The sequence below is a fragment of the Polypterus senegalus genome, chromosome 6 (genome assembly GCF_016835505.1).
Source record: "Polypterus senegalus isolate Bchr_013 chromosome 6, ASM1683550v1, whole genome shotgun sequence".
NCBI classification, from domain to species: domain Eukaryota; kingdom Metazoa; phylum Chordata; class Cladistia; order Polypteriformes; family Polypteridae; genus Polypterus; species Polypterus senegalus.
Genome location: NC_053159.1, coordinates 48,539,075 through 48,557,827, shown reverse-complemented (window position 1 = coordinate 48,557,827; position 18,753 = coordinate 48,539,075). Strand labels below are relative to the sequence as shown.

Genomic DNA, 18,753 nt, shown 5'->3' with positions numbered 1-18,753 from the left:
CATCTTTTACACTGTACTTTAGGCAACTTTGAACTCTGCTATCCACACAGTGTGCCTGTGAAGTGGAACAAATCTGCAGTTTCCTGTCTGGGAATCTTTCGCAAGCACTGCTTTTGTTTAATGTTTTTCTTATTTTAAACACCTGCACACAGGCGCTAGTAAACCAGAAAGGATGCCTGCAGATCCCTAGCTGCTGCCGCCTTAAGACTACTTGTGACCACCATTAGTATTGTACTGTCTGACTTTATAGTGGTTTTTGGGGGAACTCCTGCTCATGGGTAGAACAACAGCGGTACTGAATTTCTCCTGTTTGTGCATCTTAAACAGAACATGGACCTCAAACCCATTCCTAAATTACACGTCTTCAACTGGAACCCTTGTCTCCAAGTACCATTTTACCATTGTAAAACCTTGGATATTAAAACAATATATTCAATTAAAATATGGCAATGCCAAAGCAACTTTGTTTTTATATTTGTTTTTATAGCATAGATAAAGATCAGATTCTATTTTAGAAAACATTCATGTTAGAGTTTACAATTTGCACAAACATTTACTTGTGGTTGTACCTACAAATGGCGGATAAACGTTTTTAACATTCTGCATTAGAAATATGGTTAAGAGCCACTTCCCAAAATTTTGAGATGTTGAAGAGCTTCAACCAAAGCTGTGACCGGCAAATTGAGAAAGATGGCATTGCACGTTTTTTTGAGGGCATACAGGCACTTAAACATTAAATATGCATCATCTACATGCTTTTTGAAATACCTTGGAATTCTGCATTCTTGCAGAATTTCACACACTTAACTATACTGCTGCCTCAACCCCTGATCTTGGAATTATGTAACTTTATTGTCTATTTGTGATGTAGCACAATATGTTATTATTTATTATAATTTTTTAATAATTTGATTAATGTTACCTCGATTGCTGATGTGACATATACTGAACTTGTTTATCCTATTGTATAACCTACAATTGTATATTTTAGAATTAACTAAAATGGAATAAATAATTTATTTCAATTTATGTTAGTTTCTTATTTCAGGGTGCCTTTACTAAAACAGTTGTATATGAAGACTTTTATTTCTGGAAATCATGTAGTAATTATTGGTTATACGTATAGCTATAAATGTTTCATCACAAAACATCACTGTAGTGGTGCATACAACATTTTGCTGGAAGCATTTTTGGATTTAAATTAATGGCAAAAGTCACCGTTCAAGCAAGTGTTTCATTGAGAGTTCAACACATTTTGCAATAATCCGTAGGACATTCCGATTGTAAATAATACGTTTTGCTAGTGGGCACAACACTTTTTTGTGAGCAAGTGATACATTTTGCAGACATGATGTAGTCATGTACTTTTATACTTCTGCAAACTTAAAACCAGTTATGGTCAGGTTTCTATATGGATATATTTTTGTGTTATTTTAAATGGTCCTTTTCTACTTACACACCATTGTGCATATGGCCAGATATGAGGATTGTTTGCATCTCTTGGAATGACACAGACAACCTGTCTACAGACCCACATTGTATTCAAAAAATCATCCGAAACTTCAAAAGACTTTGCAGGACAGTTATCTTATCCAAAGATCTTGACCATACATTGTTCTTCTCTTTTGCTTAATGAACCTTAGCGTGAAGAGGTTTATTAGCCTCATCTTCAGTACTGTGTACAGTTTTGGTCTCAAGGCTACAAAAAGGACATAGCAGCACTAGAAAAGGTCCAGAGAAAGCAACTAGGCTGATTCCAGGGCTACAGAGGTTGAATTATGAGGACAGATTAAAAGAGCTGAGCCTTTACAGTTTAAGCAAAAGAAGATTAAGAGGAGACTTGATTGAAGTGTTTAAAATTATGAAGGGAATTAGTACAGTGGATCGAGACTTGTATTTTAAAATGAGTTCATCAAGAACACGGTGACACAGTTGGAAACTTGTTAAGGGTAAATTTCGCACAAACATTAGGAAGTTTTTCTTTACACAAAGATCGATAGACACTTGGAATAAGCTACCAAGTAGTGTTGTAGACAATAAGACGTTAGGGACTTTCAAAACTCGACTTGATGTTTTTTTTGAAAGAAATAAGTGGAGAGGACTGGCGAGCTTTGTTGGGCTGAATGGCCTGTTCTCGTCTCGAGTCTTCTAATGTTCTTCTGAAGGAGTGAGGTGTCAAGGAGGACTAGATCAGCTAAGACGTTAAGGAGTTGTTAAGCATTTACTTTGGCCAAAACAGGAAGGTTTAGCTCGTATCTGGAGTTGCTGTGTTGTTGGTTCGAAATAAAACATCCAATTCTGGTTTCCTCAAGTTAGTGTGTTTGTGTCATTACTGCTATCCCAGTTGTCATTATATTATAAATCCAGGTAAAAAATGTCTACCATATTTTTGGCAACACTGGAAAATGCAAAAATTCATCAATATTTCACATTAATTTAGATTACTTAAATTTTATTAATCCATGGGGAAATTCTGTCAGTTTTAGAAACTGAGCAGTCTGACTTTTTATTTCACATTAAAATCACATTAGCAATATATGCAGTCTAAATATGAGAGATAGCAACATTTAACAGCTCAGCTGACATCGCATGCAGATGCTGCAGAATCTCCAGTGGTCGTCTACTGTAGTGATGACTAGACATGACATTCTAGATTTGAAACCCTGGGTAGAAAAAGGCAATAAGCAAATGTGACACAAACACTTAATCTGCCACTGCCGCCAAACTTAAAACATAAAGTATTTAAACATAGAAATTAGATCACAAACATCATTTCTAAAGTGCCTTTCACCAGTACTGACTCCAGCTATACACTTCCAACCTTTTTTCTGTTATTTTTCTAATTTTAATTCTCTCTCTACACACTTTTTTGTTTTTGTCCTTGATGCACTAAAATGTGCTATGACGCTGATCTCACATTTTTATTCCCCTGATTTTGACACCCATAGCAGCAAAATGTGACAAAGTAGCAACAATTGGTGGAACAATTAATGATTGGATTTTTAATACACAAGACATTTTAATTATTTAAATGACTTTGTTTATATGCAAACCAATAGTATTTTTGGAGTTTTATTGCATATTATAGACCATTTGTCATCCCGTAATTCACAATGCTGTCTTCTGCCCATTTTTGCTGCCTTGTCTCTTTTTGAGAAGCCAAGTGTGGCCAGCGTAGACGGACCAAACCAGAGTTGCGCTAAACACGATAGTGATGCCAGCCTTTCAAAGCAGCTGCAGTAAAAACATCAAATGATGACCAAAATGGTGTCTTGTATTCTCAGTCTCTCTCGTTATCCTCATCCACAGTCTCAGGCTGGGTTTATACTTCATGCTCCAGCAGACGCGACTGCTACACAAGTGGTGTACTGTTTATACTTGCTTGCATACTTTGTGTAAATCTGGAAGATTCCACCAGGTGGCAGTGTGAGATATCATTACGGTGAGAAAAAGTTTGACTTCACTGTGTTGTGAATTGCCTGAAACATCAATTAAATTCCGAGGACACCTTACCACAATATCTCTGAAAAAGGTGTTTAATGATTACATCCATCAATCCAGGGATGCACTCATTCTAGCAAGCAAGGGATAAGACTGCCTACTGCGAAGCTACCGCTCTGCCCCTGTGCCACCCCCACATGTGTAATTATTAACAGTATTCATTATTTTAAATGACGTTAATAACTTATCTGTAAAATGTAACATACATACTTTAATGCATTTCATCATGAAAGTGATACCAAGTATAAATCTAAGGATTCTAAATGTGCAGAGTGCTGGAGTATCATAAATGTAATGTGTTCTGTGTAGTGATTGCTGCTGTCAGTTCAGGAGGAAACCCCAGAAGTGCATAACGATTAACGGCTGGGTCGGTTTTAAGATGACGCTTACAACAGTCTACTTTAATGATAAAGTAAACTACGAGGTCAAAGTGGACATTTCGAGATTAAAGTCGAGATTTCCACTTTAATCATAAAACAGACCTTTCCACTGTCTCCTTATTTTTTTTCTCTGTATCTCAAATACGCTGCCGTACATTCTGAAGCTGTTGTGAAGGTGCAAAAAAATAGATGGCACAGAAGATAGTACATGAGACTTTTAAAATGTATCGTGTCACTATGTTGGGGAATATGCAATGCTTGAGTATAAAAGCACCGAGAATGCATTTGTATGTCGGCATTTTGCATCACCACATCAAACCATTCATCAAACATCGAAGCACACACCTAGAGGATCCTCAAGACGGTTTTCTGTCACATGTAGATAGTAAAGAGAGACTCTGATGTCACATTCCGATTCTTATAACACAGCGCCCCCCGACTTTTTGCTGGTACTGCAACACACGAATGCATCAAGTTATTTTCTCAGGACATGCTCAGAGGCCACATCAACTGAACACTGGGAACGCACAGCAACCATGATGTGGGCACGTACGTATTCTGAGCATGAAGTATAAACTGGCCCTTAGTCTCGCAGTATCTTCAGTATGGAGGATGATTTCGGACAAAAATGAAAAAAAAATATTCAAGTAAATGTACTGTAATGACCCAATGGCAAGGAAGACTGCTGAAGAGACATCAGTAATTGTTGAATGCTTTCTTTATTGTATGCCCCGCTGGATTCTACATCACCATTTTGAACTCCCGTTATACGGTCATGGGAGATGCCGCCGCCAGTATTCAAAAGCCTATGTAGTCCAGTACCAGTCACGTAGGTCGACCCCAGGTAGCTGTCCTGGTCCCTTTTCATGCCACTCATCGGTCACAGCTCCACCCCTTCCTCAGTTGCTGTATGGACATCAACTGTGTGGTTTCCTCAGAGGTCTGGTATTACAGTATTATGAAACGTGGCAATAATTAATACAAACACAATTAAATTTAAATTAAATATGCCATGAATTTTTTATGTTGCTTATTTCTGAGTGTATTTAATTATTTTATCATTTATTTCAGTGACACTGCGTGCAACATGAAACATGGCTTGAAATGAAACTGTCATTTTCACCAGTCAGAGTTGAGAGGGTGGGCTCTAGCGAATACTGTGTTTTGATTGGTAAATCGTTGGTAGAGGAGATGCTCCCAGTCACATCTTTCCCAACACAGTGTAATTGCAGATCACAGTACCTATGAGGACAGTCATGTAATGCCCCAACATCACGAAACGCCCTCAATGTCAGTCACAAAACACCTATCACCTTACACTATGGTTAACATTAGGGCCCCGTTACACTATGGTTAAGATTAGGGTTGTGGGAAGGTTATCTGACTCAAACGGCGTTTCGTGACTGATGTTGTTGGCATTACCTAGCTTATGTCATATGTATTGTAGGCTACAGCTAGACCCTTCTCCATCTTTTCACATACTGTACCTTTCAGTCACTTGCTTCCCAATGTAAACAAAGCGCATGCCCAAAGTTCGTGACTACGCACGTTCGTGGTGGACACAGCTGCAAGAAAAGTTTAGCCAGAATGACTGCACAAAGCAGCTGCTTTAAAACAAGAACCACTGAATTTATCATCCGCTTAGGTCACACAATATCCGCTGATAAATGCTACACTTGATGGTGTTATGGAATTTTTCTTTAAAATAATGGATGAGAGTTCATTGACTGCTTCGACAGTAAGGTTACCCACAGTTTGCTTGTCAGCCGTATGGCTATGATGGAACATGTGGAAGTACAACACCAATGCTAATGAATGAAAAAATAATTAAAATTTATACAATAAAGAAATAAGCAACAAAAACATTTTTCATGGCACATTGAATTACTTATGCTCACGTTATCACTTTATTTTTATATTTTGTTGACACATTTCATAATACTTTTGTTTATTTGCATATGTATTTATTAATAAAGAGTAAATACAGAAATCACAATAATAAAATGTTGCAAACCTCAGAGCAGAATCTGCTAAAATGTTCAATTCACCGCCTTTTTCTGCCAGAAAGGTATAATAACAAATAAGCTACAACTGGAAAATCCAGCAAATTCCATTAATTAAAAACACTAGAAATATAAATAAAAAGCAAACAGCAGCAACAGAACTGGAGTTAAAAGCTAGGAAATGCAACAAAAATATAGCAACCGAGGGAAATGAATAACAATAAAAAGAAGCAAAGCAACCTGGACACCTCCGTGGAGAGGCGTTCCGTGCACGTCTAACTGGGAGGAGGCCCCGGGGAAGACCCAGGACACACTGGAGGGACTAGGTCTCTCGGCTGGCCTGGGAACGCCTCGGGATTCCCATGGAAGAGCTAGAAGAAGTAGCCGGAGAGAAGGAAGTCTGTCTCTGCTCAAGCTGCTGCCCCCGCAACCCGATCTCGGGTAAGCAGAAGAGGATGGATGGATGGATGAGAAGCAAAGCAAAAGAACACATGGAAGGATTGTAAATACGAACAGCATCTCCTAAATACGTTAAAAAATAAAAGAGTGCACAGTAGCAATTTATGAATAAATGCACTATAAATGTTTCAAAAATTCCTTACATTCCATGATCAGAATATACAGCTGAAACTGAAAATGAAAGGATAATTACTAAACAGATATGTGTAAGCACACTGTACTACACCATCAGAAAATGAGAACAACAGAAGCACGGGATTATTTGATGGGGAAAGAATTTTAGGAGAACGCTGGTGCTATTTTCTGTACTAAGTGGCGTGAATATGATATTAATGCCCAGCAACAAACGCACCCTTAAACTTCACACACACGGAAGATTATTTGCCAGTCAGTCATTCATTGTCCAACCCGCTATATCTTAACACAGGGTCATGGGGGTCTGCTGGAGCCAACACAGGGCACAAGGCAGGAACAAACCCCAGGCAGGACACACACACACACACACACACCAAGCACACACTAGGGACAAGTTAGGATCGCCAATGCACCTAACCTGCATGTCTTTGGACTCTGGGAGGAAACCCACGCAGACACAGGGAGAACATGCAAACTCCAAGCGAACTTGGGACTCCTTACTGCGAGGCAGCAGTGCTACCTACCACTGTGCCACCGTGCCACCCAAAGATTATTTGTGCCAAACTGAAATCCAATCTGTGTTACCTTTATTGCAATCCAATGCATACGCACATGGTCCATTTAAATTTGGCTTTGTTTTATTGTGTCATAATTAAAAACATATCAACCAAACAATCAATTGCTTTTCACTGCAGCACACAATATTCAAGTCAGATTACAAAAGTGTATTGCATTTTATTTCATGTCCATTGATCGTGTGACAGGTCACTTAGCAGCTGCTCCAAGTGTATTGCATTTTGATTCGAGACCACACATTAATCATGCCAAAATTGAAGGTAATGAAATGGCGTAACAACACAGCCGTGGCACTACAATGCCACCCATCGACATGTCAGTAGTACATGTTGCAGGCGTTGATTAAGCTGAGCAAATCTTAACCTGAGTGTCTTTATAGGCCTGTCTCTGGAGGGAGCATATTCACAAGTTCTTAAAAAGCAGCAGGCACATTGTGACAAGGCACAAAACCTAAATATAATAACATTTTAACTTCCAGGGGGACTTTTTTGTCATTTTTGTAGGTTTACAATCAAATTCCATTACCAGCATACATTTGTCCCATGTGCATTTGTCCCAGCACCCTTTTGTTTGCGCCTTTGCTGGTGCACACTTCTGTGTGTTATCACAAACTATTTTTTTTTTTGTTCTTTATTTTGCCATATACAATTTCTTGTAGTAGGAATTTGTTAGTTTTTGCATACCCCTTGGGGTCAGAGTGCAGGGTCAGCCATTGTACAGCACCCCTGGAGTAATTGCAGGTTAAGGGCCTTGCTCAAGCAGAGCAAAAGTAAGATCTCTTTGGCAGTGATGGAGATTTGAACCGGCAACCTTCAGGATACCAGCGCAGATCTTTAGCCTCAGAGCCACCACTCCGTCCCTGGTGAGCAAAAGATTAGCATCATCTTTATACAGTAGCTAGCTGTGTAAGCCCGTGCTGTAAAAAGCATGGGGTCCTAGAAACTATTGAAATCACCAAGTTGCCCATAAGCATTGTGATTTTAAAGACCTTCTCACGGTGTCCATGGCTGTTGACTCTTTTAAAAAACATTGCCATCCCCAAATCGCTCACTGCTTGGCGTGGCTGTAACGTCTTCTCTTTGTAGCCTAGGGTGTGGCCACAATAAAAGCAAGAGTGCTGGACTAGAAGGGTGGAAGACTTATCTGCATTGCAGTCTGACGAGGGGACTACGAGCCCAAGCTTTGCTAAGGATTAGCAAGTGCATAAGCAACAGAGAGACCATCTGTAAAAACCATGCATTCATTCAGTCTGCAGCACTTCTTGGTGAATGTGGGGGCCAGTCAATGGCATCGATGCCTTTGTCATCCAGGAACTGCCTCCACACTCTGGCCACATGAGCTCTGGTACTGTCCTGCACCAGGGTAAGGCCTGACAATGGCTTTGAGGATTTCATCCTAGTACCTAACAGCAATCAGGGTACTGTTGCCTAGCACGTGGAGTTCTGTGTGACCTTTCACGGATGTGACTGCCCAGGCTATCATTAACCCACTGCCAAACCAGTCATGCTGGATGATGTCACAGGCTGTATAACGTTCACCACGGCTTCTACAGACCCTTTCACATCCATCACATGTGCTCAGTGTAAACCTGCTCTCATTTGTGAAGAGAACAGAGTGCCAATGGCAGAGATGCCAATATTGTACGGGTCCCACTAGAGGACATTGGGCCCTCATGCCACCCCAAAGGAGTCTGTATCTGACAGTTTGGTCAGAAACGTGCACACCAGTAGCCAGATGGAGCTCATTTTGTAGGGCTCTGGCAGTACTCCTCACATGAAGGAGCAGATACAGGTCACGCTGCTGGGTTGATGACCTTCTACGGCCCTGACCAGCTTTCCTCATGTAATGGCCCATCTCCTGGCATTTGTTCCATGTTCTTGAGACTGTACTGGGATACACAACAAACCTTATTGCAACGACACATATGGATGCGCCACCCTGGAAGAGCTCGACTAACTGTGCAACCTGAATCAGCTGCAGGTACCACCCCATGCTACCAGTTGAGACAAGGACACTAGCAAAACTAGAGAAGAATGAGTCCCAAAGGATAAGGAGAGAGAGACTGTCTGCGCCCGCCACCTGCAAATCCATTCCCGTTTTGGGGTCGTCTTGCTGTTGCCTCTCAGGTGTACCAGTTGTCACTTTCCTGTGCACTGATGCTGGTGAAGCTGATTCAGAATCACTTAGGCTTCCTAACCGGACAGACTGATATCCCTGAAGCTGAACTGATTTGGGGTTAGACTGTGATGATGAAGTGTGTATCTTGCATAAGGTGTGCGGCTTTTATTTACTGCTACCATCATATTTTCATATTGTTTTTCTTTAGTCTTGTGCTTTTGCAGCTAGAATCATTTTTCAAACTTACGTTGTGCTTGCCATGTTTTTGTGCATAGTTTTCATGACTATTTTATGTTTCATTATTTATTCAGTTTTGTCTGGATGACTTTTTTTGTAACCATTTTGAATCTTCATACTTGTGGATTTGAACTGTGACCTTAATAAAATCTTTTTTATAGATCATTCATTTTTTTCTGGGGTACCCCTTGGCATCACCCAGTTATGAACTACTAGCAGAATGCTGTCTCTCACCGGTGGTCTGTGACAATGTGGTGGCTGAGTTTTAATCAAATCACCCAATGATGTTGACTTTCGGTTGACTGATGACTCTGAAGTGGGCTGGCATTAACGCGTGTGGGGTGTGCAAGGGGTCTACACTACGATGGACTGGTGCCCCATCAAGGACTGGTTCCTGCCATGCAACTTCCCATGATCCTGCAGTTAAATTATGAAAGCTGGGAAATTTCTGGAGAACATGTGCACCTTCCAGGGTTGCTGATACCTGCTATGACCTGGAGCTGACATGAGCAAGTCCAAAAAATGGATAGAACATGAAATTTGAAATGAAATAAGTAATATTTAAGCTATTTATCCACCTATCTAAGTCAGCAAAGCGCACAAAAGTTCAGGATGAACATGTCTGACTTTTCCTACATATCCCACCCCCCAGTGAATAAACAGTAAAAACCTGAAGCCTCCTATAATTTGTACAACGTCTAATATTTTTTACCTTGCCATGTCTTTCAGGTCAGTTTTGATCCACTGTTGACTTCAATGGCGTACGTTTTCTGAAAAGCACACAAAGCAATGGTTCCACACATAAAGCAACATAAAGCGCCTGTTGCTCTGTGCTGTGGCTGCTATTGGTGGCCGGCGGTGGCTGCACGGGGGCACCTCCATGGCCAGCAGGAATGCACGGTGGGCCGGCTGCCTGGTTGACCGTCACAGCATATGGGTGGCGGTGGCAGTCTCAGTGTGACGCAATATGGTTTGCACCTCTTGTCATCATAAGTGGTGGTCCTCCCAGGTAAACGCTGCCGTAGGTGCATCAGCCACACAAACGTGTTCAACACCACGATCAACTGCGGACTGATCAGCTGATGTTGAAACCCCATTTTTGTTTTCAATGTCCATCTCCTGATCACTTGAATCAAACTCCAAGTCCCAACAAGTCAGAGTCCGATTCAGCGATCATATGTAAAACATCCATGAAGTATTTAATCTCTTGCCGTTTTAGAGGTTGTTTGCTCTTTGCTACTCATGCAGGGAATCGAGTTCAAATAAACAAAGCTGCTTCACGTCCCTTCTAGCAAAGAGAGTCAAACTTAAACGTAAGGGTGAGTTTTGTCGCAGTTTACTCTACCTCTGAATTTTGATAAAAGTCGACATCAGCCCTGAAAGAGTTAAGGTAGTCTGCTTGTTCACAACTCATAAAACCATCGCAAATGTCACCTTTTGAGCTCAGAAATGTTAAGACCTTTAATAAATGTCACATGTTTCTAGGAACATTGGCATGTCTTCAGGTTAATTTTGACTGACCATATACAGGTGCTGGTCATAAAATTAAATCAACTCTGTCATGATATTCTATTTCAGTAATTCCATTCAAAAAGTGAAACTTGTATATTAGATTCATTCATTACACACAGACTGATGTATTTCAAATGTTTATTTCTTTTAATTTTGATGATTATAACTGATAACTAATGAAAGCCCCAAATTCAGTATCTCAGAAAATTAGAATATCAATTAAGACCAATGCAAAAAAAGGATTTTTTAGAAATGTTGGCCAACTGAGAGGTATGAACATGAAAAGTATGAGCATGTACAGCACTCAATATTTAGTTGGGGCTCCTTTGGCCTGGATTACTGCAGCAATGCGGCGTGGCATGGAGTCGATCAGTCTGTGGCACTGCTCAGGTGTTATGAGAGCCCATGTTGCTCTGATAGTGGCCTTCAGCTCTTCTGAATTGTTGGGTCTGGCGTATTGCATCTTCCTCTTCACAATACCCCATAGATTTTCTATGGGGTTAAGGTCAGGCGAGTTTGTTGGCCAATCAAGAACAGGGATACCATGGTCCTTAAACCAGGTACTGTAGCTTTGGCACTGTGTGCAGGTGCCAGGTCCTGTTGGAAAATGAAATCTGCATCCCCATAAAGTTCATCAGCAGCAGGAAGCATGAAGTGCTCTAAATCCTGGTAGACGGCTGCGTTGACCTTGGACTTCAGAAAACACAATGGACCAACACCAGATGACATGGCACCCCAAACCATCACTGACTATGGAAACTTTACACTGGACCCCAAGCAACGTGGATTCTGTGCCTCTCCTCTCCTCCTCCAGACTCTGGGACATTGATTTCCAAAGGAAATGCAAAATTTACTTTCATCAGAGAACATAACTTTGGACCACTCAGCAGCAGTCCAGTCCTTTTTGTCTTTAGCCCAGGTGAGACGCTTCTGATACTGTCTCTTGTTCAAGAGTGGCTTGACACAAGGAATGCGACAGCTGAAACCCATGTCTTGCATACGTCTGTGTGTGGTGGTTCTTGAGGCACTGACTCCAGCTGCAGTCCACTCTTTGTGAATCTCCCTCACAGTTTTGAATGGGTTTTGTTTCACGATCCTCTCCAGGGTGCGGTTATCCCTATTGCTTGTACACTTTTTTCTACCACATCTTGTCCTTCCCTTCACCTCTCTATTAACGTGCTTGGACACAGAGCTCTGTGAACAGCCAGCCTCTTTAGCAATGACCTTTTGTGTCTTGCCCTCCTTGTGCAAGGTGTCAATGGTCGTCTTTTGGACAACTGTCAAGTCAGCAGTCTTCCCCATGATTGTGTAGCCTACAGAACGAGACTGAGAGACCATTTAAAGGCTTTTGCAGGTGTTTTGAGTTAATTAGCTGATTAGAGTGTGGCACCAGGTGTCAATATTGAACCTTTTCACAATATTCTAATTTTCCGAGATACTGAATTTGGGACTTTCATTAGTTGTCAGTTATAATCATCAAAATTAAAAGAAATAAACATTTGAAATACATCAGTCTGTGTGTAATGAATGAATCTAATATACAAGTTTCACTTTTTGAATGGAATTACTGAAATAAATCAACTTTGTCATGATATTCTAATTTTATGACCAGCATCTGTATATACTTGAGGGGATTTTACTGTCTTTGTTTGCAGCCCATAATATCTGTTCTAAAACGTAGGATAATCTGTACTAGCATTAAAGATATTTCTTTAGGTTTCTGGTTAATAATCCACCACCCAGACCCCTAAAAAGAGGTGTCAGTAAGACCTGCAAGGCCCAGCACTGAGACAGCATTGGAAGACACTGTAAGGGTTAAATGTTTGTCCCACCTCACCGTAATGTGTAACAGTCCATGGCCTGCTGATATTGGAATGAGATGAGAGAGCCCTCTGAACAGTCTGTTACTGAGTCCACATACAGCCCACCAATTCACAAGTGAAGGCAGTCATTCTTGGCAGTTTCATGTTGTCAGCATATTACACATTGCTGAAATTAACCGGAGTGAAAACAACACAGCTCAGTCCTGGGTCTGAGCAGAAGAGGAAATGTGCCATTCCAGGAGAAAAAAAATGGACTCTGAAGTGCTAGCTGCCAATTTTCTTTATACAAGACGGATACGAGAATGACTGGGTGTATGGCGTGAATAGATTTAAAAATCCAAGGTAGTGACAGATGCCATGGCACCGAAACAGTTAGAATGAGAAACACTCCCGTCCGCCTTAGGGAAGTCACTCTGCTCACATTACCCTTTCAATACTTTGGTGACCTTAGTGTGGGAAAGGAAAAGAAAACATCCATCCACTTTCTGTAATTACTTACTCTTGATCAAGGTCGAAAACAAAGAAAAATATGGTCTGCTGAGTTGCACGACTCTTAAGGTGAATGACAGCAGGACCAATGGGAACTCAGACACGGCCCTTAGTTAGCGGCACATCATCGTGTCAGGGTTTTAGAAGATGCCTTACAGTTCGTTAATTCCAAATACACCTAACTCTGAAACTTTAGAAAAAGAAATAGCAACGCTTGCATATTGTAATCTTTTTAGTTAGCCAATACAAGGTGTCGTTTTGCTTGACTTCTCACTACATTCATAATGGCTAACACGGCACAACACCCTAGTACTCTAATTATGAGCCTGAAAATGGAGATTCTGATTCATACTGTAACAAAATCTAGAAACAAATCTTACACACACAATCCACTTTCCTTCCTTACATGGTCCTCTTAACCTGGGAGCAAAAGGATTTGCTAGTCCACAGGATTTTCTCTTACTATTTTAAGGCTGAGAGATTACATGCTTTTTGTAAACACATAAATATTTTCACCATATTTATAAATCTCAGTATTTCTTTGAGGAAGGTGAATGGTCGTCTGAAGGGACAGGTTTCACGATGTCAATCCAAAGAAACTACACACAGCTAAGTAACGAATTCTCCCGTTTCATGTCCGTCTAATGATCTGCAATAGGATCTTGAACAGTGATGGTGTGCAGTATGCAGGGATGTGCGGTGTGCAGGGTTTGTTCATCAATTTCCCATTTCCTCAGTTGGAGCGTTTTAGTCATATACCTCAAATATCTAGAAAGCTTTTCATTTTCTTATAAACGGCGTGGATGTCCGAAGTAGGAGTACAAGCAGACCTGAGTGGCCCTCTCCACCTGCTGAGCCCTTCTTGAAGCGATTTAGACTTGGAGGTGGTGAGGAGATCCGTCTTCCTGATTCCCAGTTGCCTTCAGTGCAGCAGGATATTCTCAGGCTCATAATAAAGAATCCATTCAGTAACAGTACACCCCCACAGCCCGCCGCAGCTCCTAAATACGCGTCTCTTTTTATACTACTGCTCACAATGAAACATAACAGATGTGCTGACGGACTGATGCAGTAATCTCCTCAACCGCTCCTTATTATATAATCTTTCAATTAAAGTTCAGCCCTGTTCATAGATTTTCGTTACTACCAAAAATGCGGGCACTCTTGATGTTTACTAAAGGTGGATTGGCTTTCTCTCAGTGCAGATTATTTTATTTATTTTCTGCACCGTTTAACATACCACTAGGACATCTGGCTAATTGTTTTTTTCAGTAAAGAATAAATGAGAAAACAGGGTGGCACGGTGGCGCAGTGGGTAGCGCTGCTGCCTCGCCGTTAGGAGACCCAGGTTCGCTTCCCGGGTCCTCCCTGCGTGGAGTTTGCATGTTCTCCCCGTGTCTGCGTGGGTTTCCTCCCACAGTCCAAAGACATGCCAGTTAGGTGGATTGGCGATTCGAAATTGGCCCTGGATTGTGTTTGTGTGTGCCCTGCGGTGGGTTGGCACCCTGCCCAGGATTGGTTCCTGCCTTGTGCCCTGTGTTGGCTGGGATTGGCTCCAGCAGACCCCCCGGGACCCTGTGTTCGGATTCAGCGGGTTGGAAAATGGATGGATGGATAAAAGAGAAAAGAGAACATAAACTGCAGAATGGGCTCGTTTCCAATGAGTGGCTCTGCTGCACCTACTGAAATTTACAAACTGCAGTGAACTGAAAATGATCAAACATTTTATTTTGTCCCTTTAAAGTGACTTCTAATGACAAACACACACCCACACCCTCTATGAGTAGATACACCGGTGGCACCATGGGCCACTTCACCCGACTGAGCTGGATCTTGTATTTCCTCGCCTTCAATGTGCGCTCTCCCCGTGTTTTTCTGCTAACCTAAGTGGATCCCACAGGCCAAAGACATCATTTTCAGTCAATATGTCACGACTGAGGGTCCCAGTGTAGGTGAGAACAGGTGAGACTGTTAATGGACTATGTAACGGACTGGCATCCCATTTAAGGCTGGTGCTGTCTTTTCATTTGTTGCCTCTAGAATTGACGTCTTCTGCCCAAGAAAGAGTGGCATTTGGAAATGGTTGGATATTTTTAAGTAATAATAAAATAAGGTGGGAAATCCCTAACAGCTCGACATTTACAAGGTGACAAACATCCATCCATTATCCAACCCGCTATATCCTGACTACAGGGTCACGGGGGTCTGCTGGAGCCAATCCCAACCAACACAGGGCGCAAGGCAGGAAACAAACCCGGGCAGGGTGCCAGCCCACCGCACAGGTGACAAACAGCAACCTCTCATTCCAAACGCCGATTGTGCTAATTTGCTGCAAGGGAGGATGAAATTATTGGGTTCCTGCAAGGGGTGAATGAAGTGCCAGGGGGCTGCCACGTTACGTTGGACATCCATCTTTTTTTCAGATGCTAGTGACACTCTGAACGTCATGTTAATTCTGTCAAAGAAATACCTAAACGGTGCCTACGTTTTTTTTCTTTTTGTTTCTACATGCTGATAACCTCTGCTAGCTGCTCCGGTTGTTTTTTTTTCGTGAACCTGGATTTTCTTAAATGTAATAAAGTGCATCGGACTGAATACCCCGATACACGTCAGACAGCCATTCATTTTGGAAGCCTTGTTCTTCTGTTACAAAATCATCTGTCCTGGCAGCATCACGTGTAAGGCAGCAGGGCGGCACCCACTTTCTCACAATCATCAATTAACATAACGGGCACACAGACAGAGAGCTGGCATGGCACAGGTCCAGATTACCACTGTGCCCCCCACAGACACTCATGCCAGACCAATTGCAAGTCACCAGTTATAATGCGATGCTTGTCTCTGGGGTGAGGGCGGACAAGTGGGCTGCACAGATGGTGTCAAGGAGCTGAACTTTAGTCCAGGGGGCATGAAAGCACCAATGCCACTGTGCCACCAGACAGAATACTGTCTAACAAAAAAACGTCCTGAGAAAAGTACAATGAAACTTTCTTTCAGAATCTTTTTCCCTGTTTATTTTAAAAGGGATTTCACTCCACTCTCCACTATTGGCGTATCATAACTTCAAACTGAATCATAAAAGTTAATAAATATTTTGTACATTTAAATGATTGCATCCATATTTAAACAAAAATAAAACAGTTGTCAAATTTTACATTTTGTATTGTCAGCCATCCAGGAGTAAATTGCAACCAGTAACTACTGACCCAAACAACGGGGTCTGCGAGCCCTCAGAATTGTACCCAGGTCTGCCACCCACCCTCATATGCAGCATACATTACCAGGTCAAAGGTTCTGTAAGTGGTGATGTTAATGAAATCCTGACATCTTTATTTAATGACACATCACAGCATCCTTTTTCAAAGTAAAACACTTTTTTTGGCACAAATTAGGTTTGCATCATGAATGGAATTCCACATGTGAAGAAGCTCCTGTGGGTTCAGCTTATGGATCACCAACAGGTGTTTATAAAAACAAGGGTCATTATTCATGGGGCTCACTTTATGTTTCATTATTCCAAATGTCCGGAACCCAGGGTGGTTCTCTGGAGTGACTTTCACTTTCTGAAGGCACATGCCCAAAAACACATCATCGATAGGGTAAAGCACCGTATCAGCACAAGCGATAAACAGTCTCTGAGCCAGTGCTCCTGACATAAGGAAGCCCCCGCCGCCAACATACGGTGGGTACGGTTTATCATAGAGCTCCCTAGGTATGAAATATTTACTCTTTCTGTTTCGAATGGGAATGGCTCTGTGAATGGTGTCACCAACAAACAGGCTGCGCATCCCAGGGCTGTCCCGCCTAAAACTTAACAACTCCAGAAGGTTATCTGGGTTCACAAAGACATCGTCATCTCCTTTGAAGATAAACTGAGTTCTAGGACAATAGATGTGAAACCACTTGAGAAAGTTCACCTCCTTGAGCGTGAGGTTGAAAAACGTATCCAGAAAATCCCACTGTAGGATGTCCCCATAGAGTCTGTCCTCAAACTCAATAAGCTTTTGGAGATTTTTTGCATCATTGTCCAATGATGGTGTCCCAAGCAGAAACAGAGTCTTTATTTTTTTATCCCCAATATTTCTTTCTTTACCCCAAGTCTGGCGAACTGCCTCTCGGCGGTCGTGGTGTTCAATGACGGACTTTATCACCATCAAGAGGTGGATGTCCCCTTTGCACTTCTCTGGGTGGTTAATGAGCATCGGGTAGTATTTGCAGTGTCTGTAGAGGACAAACCGCTGGAAGTGCTGATCCAGCTTTAAGAACCAGTTCATCTGCATCACTGCCGGGTTGGGGCTGCAGTCCACACCGCGAACATCCCAGTCCACCGGCGCCCCATTGTACCCAGCAGCCTCGAATGGACCTTCCTCGGGAGGCTCCTGGAAAGAAACGTTTTTGCTCTTGCCAGTCTTGACAGTCGGGACGCCGTTCACTAAAGCGGATTCTGGCCATCTCCACTCGGGGCTCCGAAGGGTTAGTCCCTGCTTGACCCTCTTTTCCAAATCGGCGTACTTCGGGATCATCACCAGGGTGCCGAAGGCTACTGCCAAGCTCAGTAAAGTCTTGAACACACGCTTCCTCCGTAGGAAGGGCTCCATGGATCCCAGCGTCCAAAAAGCGCTGAAGTTTTTCACAGCATCCTTCACGTAGGCGCCAGCAAGTCAGGGGCGCTCAGGGACAGCCAGCATTCAGTCAGGTAAAGGCAGACCGAGCAGCCGTGAACCGGAGTGACAACGAAAAGAAGGAGAACCGAGAAGGCGGATGGGGAGCGGGGCTTAAACTTCACGAGAGCACCGAGAAGGCGGCTCCTGATGTGTCTCGCTTTCGTTTGTCTAAGCATTTCTCTGTCGATCTCATCCCACCTCCACCCACCCGCTCGGCCGTCGGTCGCAGACGTCAGCTCAGACTCACTTGCCTCCCTTCTCCAAGTCCGACCCCCCAGCTTAATCTACTTAGAAGATGTCGTTAATGGAACTTATGACCAAATGGTTATCGTTAATTACCCGTTTTATAATAAAAGCGGTAACATTTAAAATAAGAAGAATGAACAGCAAGTCCGCGACAGTCCCGATGCACAGGTGGTTATCTACAGGTTGTACAGAGCGAGTTGTGCGTCATAAAAATGAACAAACGGAATCATTTTAACGAAATCAGTGTAACTGTGTAAAGAGACGAACTCTTCCACGATCTTGCCGAAGCTGATCCCACCCAAAGCCCCCGAATAAAAGCAGAGTCGATGGTGAAATTACAACATATAGCAGATCCGCAGCATTGCAGAATTGGTCTCAAGCTTTATTCATTCTTACAGCAACACTTGCACAGCCCAACTTATGGCAATGTCATTTTCAGCCATTGTCTTCCGTCAGTAACAAAAGCTTTGTAATTATAGACAACATAAAGTGTGCGTTTCATTTATACAACGATAGAGATTTACGGATTGAGGGGAGGAAAGGGAGTTCAGTCCTGCTTGTCACTTACGATCACTCCTTCCGCACGCTTATTCTCTTTATAAAGAAATCT

The 18,753-nt window shown here is 42.2% G+C and overlaps 1 protein-coding gene across 1 annotated transcript; it reads right to left on the bottom strand.

Annotated features, from left to right (window-relative positions):
* Positions 1 to 16,172: 16,172 nt before the first annotated feature.
* On the bottom strand, positions 16,173 to 18,101 carry b3gnt7l (UDP-GlcNAc:betaGal beta-1,3-N-acetylglucosaminyltransferase 7, like). The gene has a single exon (XM_039754949.1). The coding sequence runs from the start codon at positions 17,829 to 17,831 to the stop codon at positions 16,593 to 16,595; it is 1,239 nt and encodes a 412-aa protein (XP_039610883.1). The 5' UTR covers positions 17,832 to 18,101; the 3' UTR covers positions 16,173 to 16,592.
* Between the last annotated feature and the right edge of the window lie 652 nt (positions 18,102 to 18,753).